Raw genomic sequence first — 13,679 nt, forward strand, 5'->3', positions numbered from 1 at the left:
GCCGCTCTGACGCCGCTTAGTAGATGCACGTACGCGATAGCGCGAGCACGTTCCCTAGCCGCGCGGAGCCGGACAGCAGCGCCCGCGAAGTTGCCGATGGAAAGAGGGAAAGACGCGCGCGTTGAGAACAACAAGAAGCCGAACAAAGAGAATAAAAACAAGAAAGACCACGGGCGAGCTCCGGAGAAATTATGAGGCGGCGGAAGTGAGAAGGAGAAAGTGACCGCGCTTCCGATCCAGGACAGAGGAGCAGTGGTTGCGGAGCGGCCGGAGAGGTAGAAGATCCTCCCCTCCCCTCGACACTGTATACCGGAGGTCTTCGGTGCGGGCTGCGCGTTCTGCCGTTACACTTTCTCGATGGTCTGACTAGAATTTTAGATCTAGATAAGCGAGCACCGTGTGCGAAACTCGTCGCGTTTTATTTCTTCCTGGCCACAGCTGCTGGGGTGCCGCGGTTCGCAGCGGGAGGAAGCTTGCGGGATGGTCCGCTGCAGGTGATCTGCCTCCTCCTCCAGCTTCTTCTCTCCTGGAGGAACAGGGGAGAGAGAGAGAGAGAAAGAGAGAGCCGTCGGAAGTGATGCGGCTGCGGAGAGGCTGAGGGCGCAGGTCCCACGCAGTGCGTGCTTACACGCAACCTGGCGCATGTGACGTAGCTGAGAGCCCCACCAGGGGTGCGGGTCAGAGTATAAAAGCCTGTGCGCCTCCAGCGAGGGAACACAGTCTCCTCGAAAGCTCTCTTGTGCTCAGAGCAAGAAGCCAGCCCCAAGCAGCCACCATGAACAGCCTGGTAAGGACCGGCGAGATCGGCTCTCCAGGTGCCCGTGAGCGGCTCGGTGGTCCACCTATGCGGTCTCGGACTCTGTGTTCACCCCACGAGTTAGCTCGAATACGGATTTACGTAGAAGTGGCCCTGCAGCCTCAGCTAATGTCCCCTTAATATGATAATATATAAGAAACCGAAAAGAGGAGCAGTGCAGGCGTCAAAGCATTTTCTACAAAATTACAACGGTTGACCGAATGCCCAATGACGTCCTATTAGTCATCTCCCGCTAGAGAGTGTGCCTACGATCTCCGCTAGCCCAGTTAGAAAGCCAACAAGTGCAAATAAACTAAGCTTAGTGTTTCCCTATTATGATTTACCTCTTCTAAGCCGTATAAATATCCGGAAATTATGGCAAAATTCCTGCGATAGTTTGGAAAAGTGCAACTGCGGGTGTTATAGATTCTGAACTTTGTGTCATCGAATACCGAATAGCTTAAAAGAAACAGGTTCGATGAAGCCTTGTTTCAATGAAAAGAGAAAAAGTGCCAGAATTTTTGATAAGACATCTGAATTTAGGCTTCAAAAGGTTTACCACCTCAAAACTGTCCGAAACGGACAGCAGGAGCAGTTTGAAGGCACTCGGGGCGTCTGAGCTTGCATCCAAACAAAGAAATTGTGCATAATTACTAGGGGGTAAATTGGACAACACTTTTGCCGTCCACTAACCTGTCTAAAAAATTAGCACAAGTGCCTAAAAATTTAAAATTTAACCTGAAAACGTGAAATTGAATTTATCAGTGCTTATATGCATATTGCCTCTGGCTGGCTATAGCGTACCGTGCCAAACCGCATGCCCAGCCATTCTCAGAAGACTTGAGGGCTCTAAGTAATACTAACCAGGCCATTGGGTAGCTAAGCTTCATTGAAACATATGGCCACTACGAGACTCAGCCCGGCTATCTTCAACGCGAAAATTACGAACCAACCTCTGAACAACGAAGAAGTGACAGTTCATACGGCCTCGCCGCTTTCAAGTTTTATCTAACACTCACGATAACAGCATCTCCTCAATCTTTAGCTTCTGTTTTAAGGAATGTGCAAGTGCTGTCATCCACAATTCTTTGGACAAAGATTCAACATTTCCTTTCTTAACCAATGTCAGTTACGGGCAGGAAATTCTCATCGCGGCACTTCGGGACCGTACTTGCAGCGGAAACAAGGCCATCGGTGTAATTGCTCGTTATTTACACAGGCTACTTTTCCTGAGCCTCTCAAGGCATGAAAAAATGATCATGTGTAAATAACCCGCCCCAGAATCACCCATAACTTTCGGTCCCGTGATTTACTTGTGTGCAGCCGTCGTTCGCAAATCCCTCGCTTTTCGCTGCGTTATGCGCCTTCTTATACTTTTGATCATTCACGTGCCAACCAACCAAGCTTTATGGCTATATTGGGCACAAAAGCTCCTCGGTGGTTTTAACGGGAAGCTTAACGGAAGCTTTGCTGCCTCAAGCAGCAAAGGATGCTGCATTGTCTTCTCACAAGGCGCTATACGTGGCGTTCGCCGTTACAGACCTGCACCATCTTCCTGAGCGCCCTTCTGGGCAGCGCCCTTAGCGGATTCGTCGGCGGAGGTGCCGGTGGTCTCGGCGGCGGTTCCTATGGAGGAGGCCTGGGCGGCTACGGAGGAGGAGGCCTGGGCGGCTACGGAGGAGGAGGCTATGGTGGAGGTCTTGGAGGTGGCCTGGGAGGCGGCGTGGGACTTGGGGGCGGCGTGGGCGGAGGTGCTGGCGTCGGCGTCGGCAGCAGCGTCGTCCTGCTGAGCGGCGGTAGAGCGGGTGCGAGCAAGGCTGTGGCCGGACCGGCGTTCCTGGTCAGGACCGTGCACCACGTGTCCCAGGTGCACGGTGGTGGCGCCATCGTCGCTCACTCCGGCCTCGGAGGCGTCGGCGGAGGTGCTGGCGTTGGAGGCCTCGGTGCTGGCGGTCTTGGAGGAGGTTTCGGCGGCGCTGGTTTGGGAGCCGGAGGCCTCGGCGGCTACGGCGGCGGATACGGCGGCTACGGAGGTGCCGGTGGCTACGGAGGTGCCGGCGGCTACGGAGGTGCCGGTGGTGGCGTCGTCGGCAAGCTCCTGCTCGTGAAGCACCACAAATAGAAACCCACCAGCTTTCTAACATGATTCAGGTAACGTGTACCTTACAGGTTTTTATTTCTGACGGACGTGTATATCAACAAGCAGCTATCATAAGTGCTAGCCTTGTTGCTAAAAGATGGAAATAGAGGTGTGTGGATACGAAGCAAATTAAGATTTCAATACACTTTGGCAGAAATTATGCGTATTAAGTTCACGGGTCAAGGGCATATCACACGTAGAGCTGACAATTAGTGTAAAATTCTATTGAGCTCGTCGACACCAACCGATGTGGCCATGCTCGACGATGGCCAGTTTCGCTGCTTATGCCGCCGCTTACGACGCAGGGCCGGGATGCAATTGGAACTTGTTTGAAGGGGGGGGGGGGGGGCTCTTTCATGTTCTTAAGCTCAATACATTCGACAAGAAAAATTCCTTCTGGGATAAGCACCAAGTACCCCTTGTCACAAAATCAAAGCGAAATGTATCATAACTAGGACTTCGCGCAGAACACAGAACACAGAGCACGCAATAGCATATCTACTGTACTGACCACAGAAACCGGCAGCAGTTTGAATGAGGACCACTGAAGAAAGATTTCTACCTGGGACAATTAAGACACTCGAGCATGAATAAATAAAAGTGATTGAGCACGCTGAATCAGCACGCTTATGTGAAACAAAGGGTAATAAGGAAGTACGTAGACACACTACGGTAATTGCAGAGATGCTGCGCAAACGGGCGAGAATGCAGGCAACCTCGTAATGGCCGGTTATACTCCTATCATCGTTTCTTGCGCAGTCGTTATTACAGCAATGCGCTTTGTAAAATGCTTGCAGTAAAACCGGTCTGAAGAAAACTCCTCTGCGACCACAAACTCGACTTCTTAAAAATGTTGGTTGCATCAGTGCATTGCTTCATCTGAGTGAAACCATTACATTTAGACATTTGCTGGGTACTCCTCAAAAAGATGCAATGTCTGAATATTTTCTTTTCTACATTAGATAACGTTAAACTTTTTTCGCCTTAGAAATGCAATCATAGAAATAGATTTCGCATGCAAATAGGTACAACAAGCCGATTTCATGTGTTGCTTAGAGAATGCAGTAGAATGCTTTACAGCGCTTACTATTAATGCTTGAAACAGCTTGACCTGCTATAGTTAACCTGCTGAGAAAAAGACGGGCTACATGATTGTGTCGTTTATTTTCTACTTCAAGGAAGCAAGCAAAAAAAAAACTATTATCCACTGACAGCGCATTTCTCTCTTGCTTCCAAACTTCTGTGCAGCGAACACATGTCGATCTCTGATCTTTCCTTTATTCCTCCTCGTAGAATGAAGAGGCGCCCAGTCAAAGCCGTGCAACGTCCAGCCCCGCGGAGATCTTCAGCGACTTGCGCCTCCCATCTAAGTCGAAGCGAAGACGGACGCGATGCCGAATGTATTCCTAACGGGTGTAAATACACATCATCTGGGGCCACGCTCCCCGTTATGTTTACCCTGTTGTCCTGTCTTGGTGGCCTTGGTGGTACGCACCTCTGCCATGCTTTCGTCTTATTCGCTGCTCGAGGAGAGCAGAATCAACAGAGTGTAGTCTTTGAAATGTGGCAATGAATGCGAAACAACTTGAAAAAATGCAACGTTTGCTCTTTGGGGCAGCCTACTGCAAAGTCTTCGAGGAACGATTTCGGCGGAGCTTACAATTTACATACCGCAAGAGATATGATACTGATATAAGCAATCTACTTCTTCAAACGGGATGCAAACAGTGCTGTTTTAACATTTCCCCACCAGTAGGGGCATAGCCTTTAATTAAAAGCGGTAGCAGTGGACTTATAAGAAGAAGTTGTGGCATTTATATCATGGATTAGGGTTCTGTTCGTATATTTTATTTCTAGAATTTGCTTATTGCGGCTTTTCCTTGCAACAGATTTTTCGCTTAAAGTCAGCAACGCCTGCATCGCTCTGGTTTTATATGCGCCAACGCACAGTAGAGGGGGTCAGCTACAATTGCCTCGGTCTCTGTTGCGTCGCCTCCTTTCGGCAGCCGTTTCTTGGTAGACAAGGGACTGCTCGCCTGCACGCTACCGCCATCTGCCGGCTGAGGGTGCATCAGTTTTCACGCAATACGGCCGCGCGAGGCGGGGCTCAAGTACGGTTACTGCAATTTTGTCAAGCTCAGCCGAATCCAACAGCGAGAAAGTGGACTTCGATTTCACGATGCGACGTGCGTGATTCAAAAAAGAAGTTATGGTAGGCAAGTTATGGTAGGCAAGCCAAACATTTCGGCGCTTCCTGAAGGTTACCGAGTTGGCAGGTTGGCTGTATCATAGAAGTATCTACGGTGTCGGGCAGGCAGTAAGGAGACGTATACTCATTGTAAACCAAACCTGCTGGAACATGCGGGTGTGCACTCTTCGGAAAGGGTTTTCGGACATTTCGGACGGTTGTATGTTTCTTTATTTGGCCCCCTGTACACGTGCTATGTTTTCTGTTCAACCCACATCTGCAAGATGCACTCGTGGTGTCCACTTCTGACTTCTTCCCTGCTATGAGAAAATTAGGATGTAAAAATTTCATCCTTCTCTCGGCCGTCGCTTCAAATTCATGATATTTATGCTGTCGTAGAAATAACATTGCACTCCCAGTTCACTGCCTAGAACTGGATAGCGGTGTAGTCTCGAATCAGAAATGTCCGTTGAAAATTTTTAATGTCATCGCAGCTGATACTGGGTAAATGCTACTGGCGACTGTAGACGTATTTTATTGGCGTGGTTTTTCGTAGTTTTCAACAGTCAGTTCTAATTGGAAGTACGTGAGTTGCCTCTAGTATCAGGCAGTTGATCGGACAGGCCAACTAGACCATAATTGAATTAAAACCCCCCTAACAGTACTCAGGCTCATATGGTTAGCATTCATGCTCGGCTCCAGTAAAAAAACGACGATTCATGCTCCCACCTTGTTTTGCATAACATAGAATTTATATAACATAATTCTTTTATTAGCGGCTCGATAAGAAAGATTTCAGTCAATCGATGACGGTTGTAGAACATAAAAGGTCACATAAAATGGGGGTCATTTATGAAAACAAACTCACCTGGCGACCTCACATTGACCATGTCGCTGCGAAAGGTGCTCGTGCCGCGGGCATGTTACGGAGATTATGTCATCACCGGTACGGCATGCGCAGAAATGCGCTATTAATGATCTACACAGTGTATGTCAGGCCAATTTTAGATTTTGGATCAGTGTTGTTTTCAGGTTCGGCTACATATAAAGTTCGTCCTCTCGTCCTTTTAGAGAGGGGAGCACTTCGCATGTGCCTCGGCCTTCCAAAATTTGTGGCTATCAATGCCCTGTACTTTGAAGCCCGCATTCCGCCTCTCTTATCACGACTTCAATTTTTTTTTAGGTTTTAACTGTGCAAACTTACCTCAGGATCTATGAATCCCATTTCCTCCGTTCCGAAAGTATTTTCTGTTGTCAGCCGACCTCCTTTTTTGGTATCCCCTGGTCTCGTTTCAATTCCCTCCAGGTAGTGTTTGTGCAAAGATTACTTCAGCCTTTAAAGGTAAACATTTATGATATCCTTCCCGCGCTTAGTAATGGGCCCGCTATCCACATTGTTTTCGACGACATATTCCCAAAAAATGCAAAACTATTGCCACCGAGTATTCTAAATGGTCTACTAGAAGATCATCTGAAGACCCTACCTACAGATATAGCAATTGCCACTGACGCATCGCAATTAGATGAAAATGCAGGTGTGAGAATATTTTGCTCGCATTTAGACTGGTCCTTTTCCCTGTGCCTTCCAGATTTCACCCCTTTTTTGCAAGCAGAGCTTCTAGCAGTTGTACTTGATCTACGCAAGCTAGACCCCTCTATTACAGCAGTTGCAGTAATTACTGATTCTTTATCTTTGTGTTCGTCCCTCGCTGCTCATGTTGACGGTCCCATTTTAATAACTTTCTTATCCCTACTTCCTCCGCATTTGAGCCTTGTTCATTTAGTATGGGTTCCCGGTCACAGCAGTGTGGCAGTAAATGAGATTGCTGACAATCTCGCAAAGGCTTCCCTCAGCGGCCCCGTGTTGCCAATCATCCCGGCTACAGCCTATATTACAGCATCTAGATTTCGGCGACGTGCGTTTTTAAGCACGCAAGACACAACACTTTTAACATCGGCGGATTATGAGCACCTTAAATATTATTGGAACAGGAAAATTTGTTGCTCTCGGCAGCTTGAAGTATCACTGCCAAGGCTGCGCTTCCGCATCCCCCCTCTAAATTTTTATTTACACAAGTCGGGTTTGGCGCTCTCTCTTCTTTGTGCATTTTGCCGTGAGCCTGAATCTATAGAACATTTTTGGCTGTATTGTCGTCGATTCAACACTCTGAGAAAAAGGTTGCTGGAGGAGCCCTTGCAGCATCTTGGCCTTAGTCTGAGCAGCCCGCTCTTGCTATCATTTGGCGCCACCACATTTGGGTTCAGCCACAGATCTGTTTGTACCGCTGTTCTAAATTTCCTCATAGAATCTCACCGACTGCCTTGCTAAGTGGTCCAAACTTTTCTTTTCTATCAATTATTACATTTGGACTAAATCATTTTTATTTATTCCCTCTCTTTATTATTATTCTTATAATTTTGAAATGAAAACTCTCATCCCTTTTCTGTTCATGAGGAAGAAATCACCGGTGTTGCGCTCCCACGTGCTTTTCCTTTTTGTTAACTGCGTTCAGGTGAATAGCCACCCGATTCTTGGCCGATCCCCCAGTGTGGGTATGTGCCATCATTTGATAGGCTAACAACAACAACAACAAGAGAAACAGGAAACTGTACTAAAATTATCTTCCGCCTTTGAATGTGCGCCTATGTCAGAAGCCCAGCGCTGCCTGCAAAGCCCAGAGGAAGGAACAGCCAGTGTTACCGCGAGGCTCCGGTGGGGTGGCAAATGGGCTGTTAGGGGGTGCTCCCACATATTCAGACCATGTTGTAGAGGGTTGGGTGGCGTGTGCTAAAGTTTCGTATTGGAGGCGTGCCCTTGCTGTGACTGGCATAGATATCATGCACAGACTACTACAGCGGCCGCGATAGTAGACACTTGGTAAAATGACTTGTTTCTAAGGGAATGGACGCTTTACAGGTTCATTCAAGGAAATATCTTACAGCGGTAGCTGTTTAGCGCCTCTTCCTGGGTTTCGCGTCGGTGTACTGGTAGCAGATGTGTGTGCACCCGGTAAGTGGTTGCCATAGGAACCACTCGGAGTGTGGTTGCCTTGGAAAACGGCGGTTACGATGACAGCGGAGGTATACATAACCGGAGATTGGTAACTGTGGAAAATATAATGAAAACGGTGCAACTAACCAGGACAAAAGCAGAAAACAAACGACAGGACAAGTGACAGGCCAGGACAGGCACCGGTCCTGTCGTTTGTGTCCGACTCTTGTCCTCGTTCGTCGCGCCATTCTCATCACATTTTCAAGCATGAACTAACAAAGTCCAAGCATGAGGTTCACTTGGGCATGTAAGCGTGGAAGGACGGGGGGAAGTATGGCGAGAGTGGAGGAATCTAGCACGGTCCATGTGCGGCCGCTGTTTCGAAATGCACTGCTCGAGGAGAAGGTCAGTGGTGGTAGCAAGACGGGCTAAGAGCGGCGGAATTTAGGAGCACGAGCCGCGTAATGAGTATGTGGAAAACAGAAAGAACATTCCAAAACTATGCAGATATGAAGTCGGTGTCATCTCCTGTACCTCAGTATTTCGTGAAATATACCTACCTTACCACCACCTTTCCTTTGCACTTGCGTTACACACTTATAACTATATACACACACTCATATATGTGTGCGCGCGCGCGCGTGTGTGTGTGTGTGTGTGTGTGTGTGTGTGTGTCTGTGTGTGTGTGTGTGTGTGTGTGTGTGCGCGCGCGTGTGTGTGTGTGTGCGTGTGTGTGTGTGTGTGTGTGTGTGTGTGTGTGTGTGTGTGTGCGTGCGTGTGTGTGTGTGTGTGTGTGTGTGTGTGTGTGTGTGTGTGTGTGTGTGTGTGTGTGTGTGTGTGTGTGTGTGTGTGTGTGTGTGTGTGTGTGTGTGTGTGTGTGTGTGTGTGTGTGTGTGTGTGTGTGTGTGTGTGTGTGTGTGTGTGTGTGTGTGTGTGTGTGTGTGTGTGTGTGTGTGTGTGTGTGTGTGTGTGTGTGTGTGTGTGTGTGTGTGTGTGGTTAAGCTACTGCGCCGCTGATTCCGCCTGGAGTCTTCGGGCCGAAGAAGCTCCAGATAACGGAAGTCCCCTGCCCTGTCTGCATTTTATTCTGTTTATTTGTTCATTCTTTTTGGACCACGGCACGCGGGAGCATGCATCTCTAATATTATCTTTTCGGCGATTCCACCACCGTCTGTTGCTGTGCGCTTTACTCGCCGCCGCTCTGTTGTTGCCTTGAGGATATATATATATATATATATATATATATATATATATATATATATATATATATATATATAGAGAGAGAGAGAGAGAGAGAGAGAGAGCTTTGTTGCTGTTTCTGTGAACAAAAAGTCAATATTCGGACATTTATTTAAAGTTGGCAAGTGGTCGTATAACTCTTCGGACGAAGTGGGGTAAATTAATATTAATTGGTTTTTGGGGAATGGACATGACGCAGTATCTGTCTCACATGTGTCGGCGGACATTTGAACCGCACCGTTAGAGAAAGGAGGAAGGTGGGAGTGAAAGAAGAAAGGAGGAAAGAGGTGCTCTAATGAAAGGCTCCGGAATAATGTCGACCTCCTTGTAATCTTCAACGTGCACTGACATCGCACACCACACGGGCGCCTTTGCGTTTCGCCTCCATCGAAACGCGGCCGCCGCGGTCGGGTTCGAACCCGGGAACTCCGAGTTAGTAGCCGAGTGCCCTAACCACTCAGCCAGCATGTAACATGTCTAATTTTGGTAAATCTCTACGGCCGGCGGGAGGACATTATTCAAGTTTCGTCAGCAACCTACTAACTTGGCAGGAATAATGGCTAACTGTCAGATTATAGCCGATTTTCCAAAGTGTGCAGCCAACATGAGAAGCACTAGGTAACCTGCCCATGGTCGTACATCCAAATTCGCAAACACATTGGCAACGCGCTGCCTTTAAAATAGGCTGAAGAAGTTTACTGACACGGTTTCATCATTTGGTCGATGAGTTCCATTGGCTGACAACTGACTAGCAGTAATTTTTTTTCCTTTCAATGAACGCAGCTAAGCGCCCACATTTGGGAAATAATGTGACGGCTATATTTTCTTTTGGAACTTCGGTGCCATTTATATTTTTCTGGAAGTGAACACTGCAGCTTTCACCTATGACAAACTGCATGCTCGATCGCTCCGGTTTCCGGAGTCAAAATGTATCATACGCTTTTATAGTGGTGTTACAGGAAGCAGGAACACTCGTGCCCCACAAAGGCGCATCGGCTCAGTGCAAAAAAAAGCGCAATATTCGAAAGCTACGCACCCTTCTAAGACACACACAAAAAAAGCACGCACAGAGAGTTTTCCGCTTCGATTCTCAAGGCGCAGCGCACTAACCGAGTTCTTCCTTTTGTTAAGACTGCATCTCAGTGGCATGCCACGTATGCTGGTTGCGCCCAACTAATCCTAGTCGGAAAACCGCGGCTGAGTGCGAGAAAAGCAGGCCGGCTAAAGCTTTCCATGAGGTAGCAACGTTAATTTTAGGCTCGACTAGTTCGGTGCAGCGTTCAGCAACCGAACTGCGCTTCACAAAGATTCATTTTGCGCCAGAAAAGAACTTCTGAATGGTCAATATGATCACATTCTGGGTGCATATCAATATATCTATACTTAGAGTGCTGGAGAAACCTGAAAATGAGTACCCTTTGGCCCGATCGAGGCCTCGCTGCAAAGGATTTGCGGTAACTTATTAGATTCTTTGAGCGCTTTTATTAGAAATGTGTAAATCCTCTGCCAGATCTGATATACGTGGAGCACTGGAAAAACATAGAAGAGAAGGCATGCCTTGAACCCAAGTATACGTTTTAGTGAAAAAAAAAGGATCGACTTTATCTGTAGTAGGCAGCCTTCCCGATCAGCGTATTGCATCAGTAGATTCAGAAACAAGCTTTGTGCCTTAAAATTGCTGAAAATTTTGTTTCCTTGAATTAAGCTGACCGTATAATCGTGTTGGCTTAGTCCGGCCCAAGCGTTAGAGAGGTGCAAAATGCCGTTAATTTTTTTTTCCTGACACGTAGTGACGCGGCAAACACTTCAAATATTCCAGCCAATGGTCACGATAAATATTAAAGTTGTGTAGATGTGGTATAAAAAGCGGGGGAGACAACAGTCAACCAACACAGCTGGCGGCACGTTTTGTGCAGAGCTCGAAAAGCTGAAAAAGAAAAAGAAAAGAAGACTACAAGGAACAACACACGCGAACATGCAGTACACAACGCCAAAGATATGACAACGGTTCCTAATTTACATTTCTTCGATGCAGTGAACCGTGCCATCCGCAGCTGCAGCGCTGCACACAACTATTTAGCGGGGAATAAGAAGCTTGAGAGCTAGCCGCGGCCACCTCCTCGAATAGGTAATCCACTCAGTGTTATGCGTATTCTCCCCCATTGTGGGGCTACGCTTCGGGAAGGCGCGTGAATTTGGGTTTCACTTTTCTTGCCGCTTACAACACAATAGGGCAGCGAATGGCCAGCCTTCGTTAGCGTATACGTCACGCCGACGTAACTAGAGCTCAATAAACCTGGAAGCTGGAAGGAGTATAAAAAGGGCCGTCGAACGCTCTACATTATCACGTCTCTCTGGGACTGCAGCGTTCACCAGCTTCGCCATGAACACACTGGTACGTGTTGTAGGATTCTTGTATTAAGCACTAATAACTAGTAAAAAACTTATCAGTAGCTAATACTGAGGACCATTTGTCAGGATTAGGCAGTTGAGCTTGCGTATGTTGATATATATCCTGTTCAGAAAGGTAATGCTCCCGAGGTCCCCCTTGGTAGCTTATTATTGCATAATGCTACAACCTGGTTCATGGTGTAGAATTTTGGGGGTACTATTGGTGAGCCAAATCTTGACGCACCTTCCACTGTGTTCATCATTGCGCTAACGTCGCTACGATACCTTGCAGCAGACATCGTTCTTATCCTAATGCAGCGCCATTAATCATTCTGCCGTACAGAATTATAAAATCACAAAGCTTGTTCGCAAATTGTGAAGGTGGACATGTGCAACACAACAAGAATATCTGAGAGCAGCATACGAAAACAAGCCATGCTTACGGTGAAGCAAGAGACGTCTTGTACTACCGTGGCATTCCTTCGTACAATGGCACTGAGTAGTACTTGCTATGTATCGGCAGCGATCGCACTGCGGTTCGCTATTCATAAGACTTTGGTGAGCTCGAGCACACTATGCGCAATGCAAGACCTTTTGTTAAACAGCTAAATGCGCAATTTTTTCATTAACTGGACACAGCTCCTGCTTCGTGAATGATACACCGACCGCGTCGTCGTTCTGTGCGTCATAATGTGCCCGACTGTAGAGTGTAAAATAATTATACGTATTGGTCTCGAATACCAAAGGTCCCTAGCAAAAATACTTAAATCTTCTGGTTTGCACTTTTACAGATTGCCATCCTTGTCGGTTTCACTCTGATGGCTCGTGCCTTGGCGGGTGGTCTGGGAGGCTACGGAGGCGGCTACGGAGGTGGTCTAGGCTACGGTGGTGGACTTGGAGCAGGAGGCGTAGGTGTAGGCAGCAGCGTCACGCTACTGCGCGGCGGTCCTGGTTTCTCCAGGGCAGTAGCTGGACCCGTCTTCGTAGTAAGGACGATTCACCACGTGGACCAGGTGAACCGCGGAGGTGCCATCGTGGCCCACAGCGGACTCGGAGGCTACGGAGGCGGACTAGGATTCGGCGGAGGTCTCGGCTATGGTGGTGGACTTGGATACGGTGGAGGACTGGGAGGTGGTCTGAAGTATGGCGGCGTTGGTATCAAGGGATAGGTGCGTGCTTCTGTGCGACGAACTGAAAGAATGTGCGCAATGGTGATGAACCGAGAATGCTTGTTGCGTGATGACACAGTTTCGGAAACTATGTTCTGCAAAAAGACATCGGGACATGCGATCAAAAGGTGAAATTTCTACCATCTCTCCTGCTTGGGCATCCATCCTCTTCAGAAAGTGTCTCTTGATGTCATTCAGGCGGTGATAGCTGTGTGTTCTGAGGAGGATTGCGTCTGTGATGTAGAAGAATGACCGCAGTGATATCCGCGAAGCATACTGATGTGAAGACATCTGGCTGGCCCTTGATCACGAGTCTTAAATAAAGTGATTTTGTTTAAGTCTCTCCTCCCTTTTCCCTGCTTTGACTGCGGGGAGGTTTTAGTCTCCAAAACATCTGCCGGCACTTTGGATACACGAGGCACTACATCAGTAGACTACTTCAGGGCAAGTACATGCCATCGAGTTCACTGTGAGCTTCACGAATGCCGGTAGTAGAACATCGTGATCTGAGGGGAATGAGTTCTCGGTGCAATGGACAGTGTTCGCGCCAATTCACGCCAATGGAGCAACGCTTTGGAAATGCATCTGCTTTCCTAGGCTGCTGCGACCTGCTACATGACACTGAATATCAAAAATTACCGCCACGGGAGCTTTCATTGTATGTTACACCCACTGATTTTAAAAGGCGCTCGGAGCTGGTCGGCATGAGTGTAGGAAGCACTTTGCAAATCGTATTTTCCAGCCTGAAAGTTTAGCGGACGTTC

The 13,679-nt window shown here is 47.9% G+C and overlaps 2 protein-coding genes across 2 annotated transcripts; both read left to right on the plus strand.

Annotated features, from left to right (window-relative positions):
• Window positions 1-630: 630 nt before the first annotated feature.
• LOC144103967 (uncharacterized) lies at window positions 631-4,393 on the plus strand. Its single transcript, XM_077636714.1, has 3 exons — window positions 631-787; window positions 2,337-2,947; window positions 4,230-4,393. The coding sequence occupies exons 1-2, from the start codon at window positions 776-778 to the stop codon at window positions 2,916-2,918; spliced, it is 594 nt and encodes a 197-aa protein (XP_077492840.1). The 5' UTR covers window positions 631-775; the 3' UTR covers window positions 2,919-2,947; window positions 4,230-4,393.
• Window positions 4,394-11,715: 7,322 nt separating this feature from the next.
• LOC144105291 (uncharacterized) lies at window positions 11,716-13,230 on the plus strand. Its single transcript, XM_077638431.1, has 2 exons — window positions 11,716-11,750; window positions 12,538-13,230. Exons 1-2 carry the CDS (start codon window positions 11,739-11,741, stop codon window positions 12,913-12,915), a joined length of 390 nt encoding a protein of 129 aa, XP_077494557.1. The 5' UTR covers window positions 11,716-11,738; the 3' UTR covers window positions 12,916-13,230.
• Window positions 13,231-13,679: the final 449 nt, after the last annotated feature.

This window comes from Amblyomma americanum, chromosome 9 (genome assembly GCF_052857255.1).
Source record: "Amblyomma americanum isolate KBUSLIRL-KWMA chromosome 9, ASM5285725v1, whole genome shotgun sequence".
In the NCBI taxonomy this organism is placed as follows: Eukaryota; Metazoa; Arthropoda; class Arachnida; order Ixodida; family Ixodidae; genus Amblyomma; species Amblyomma americanum.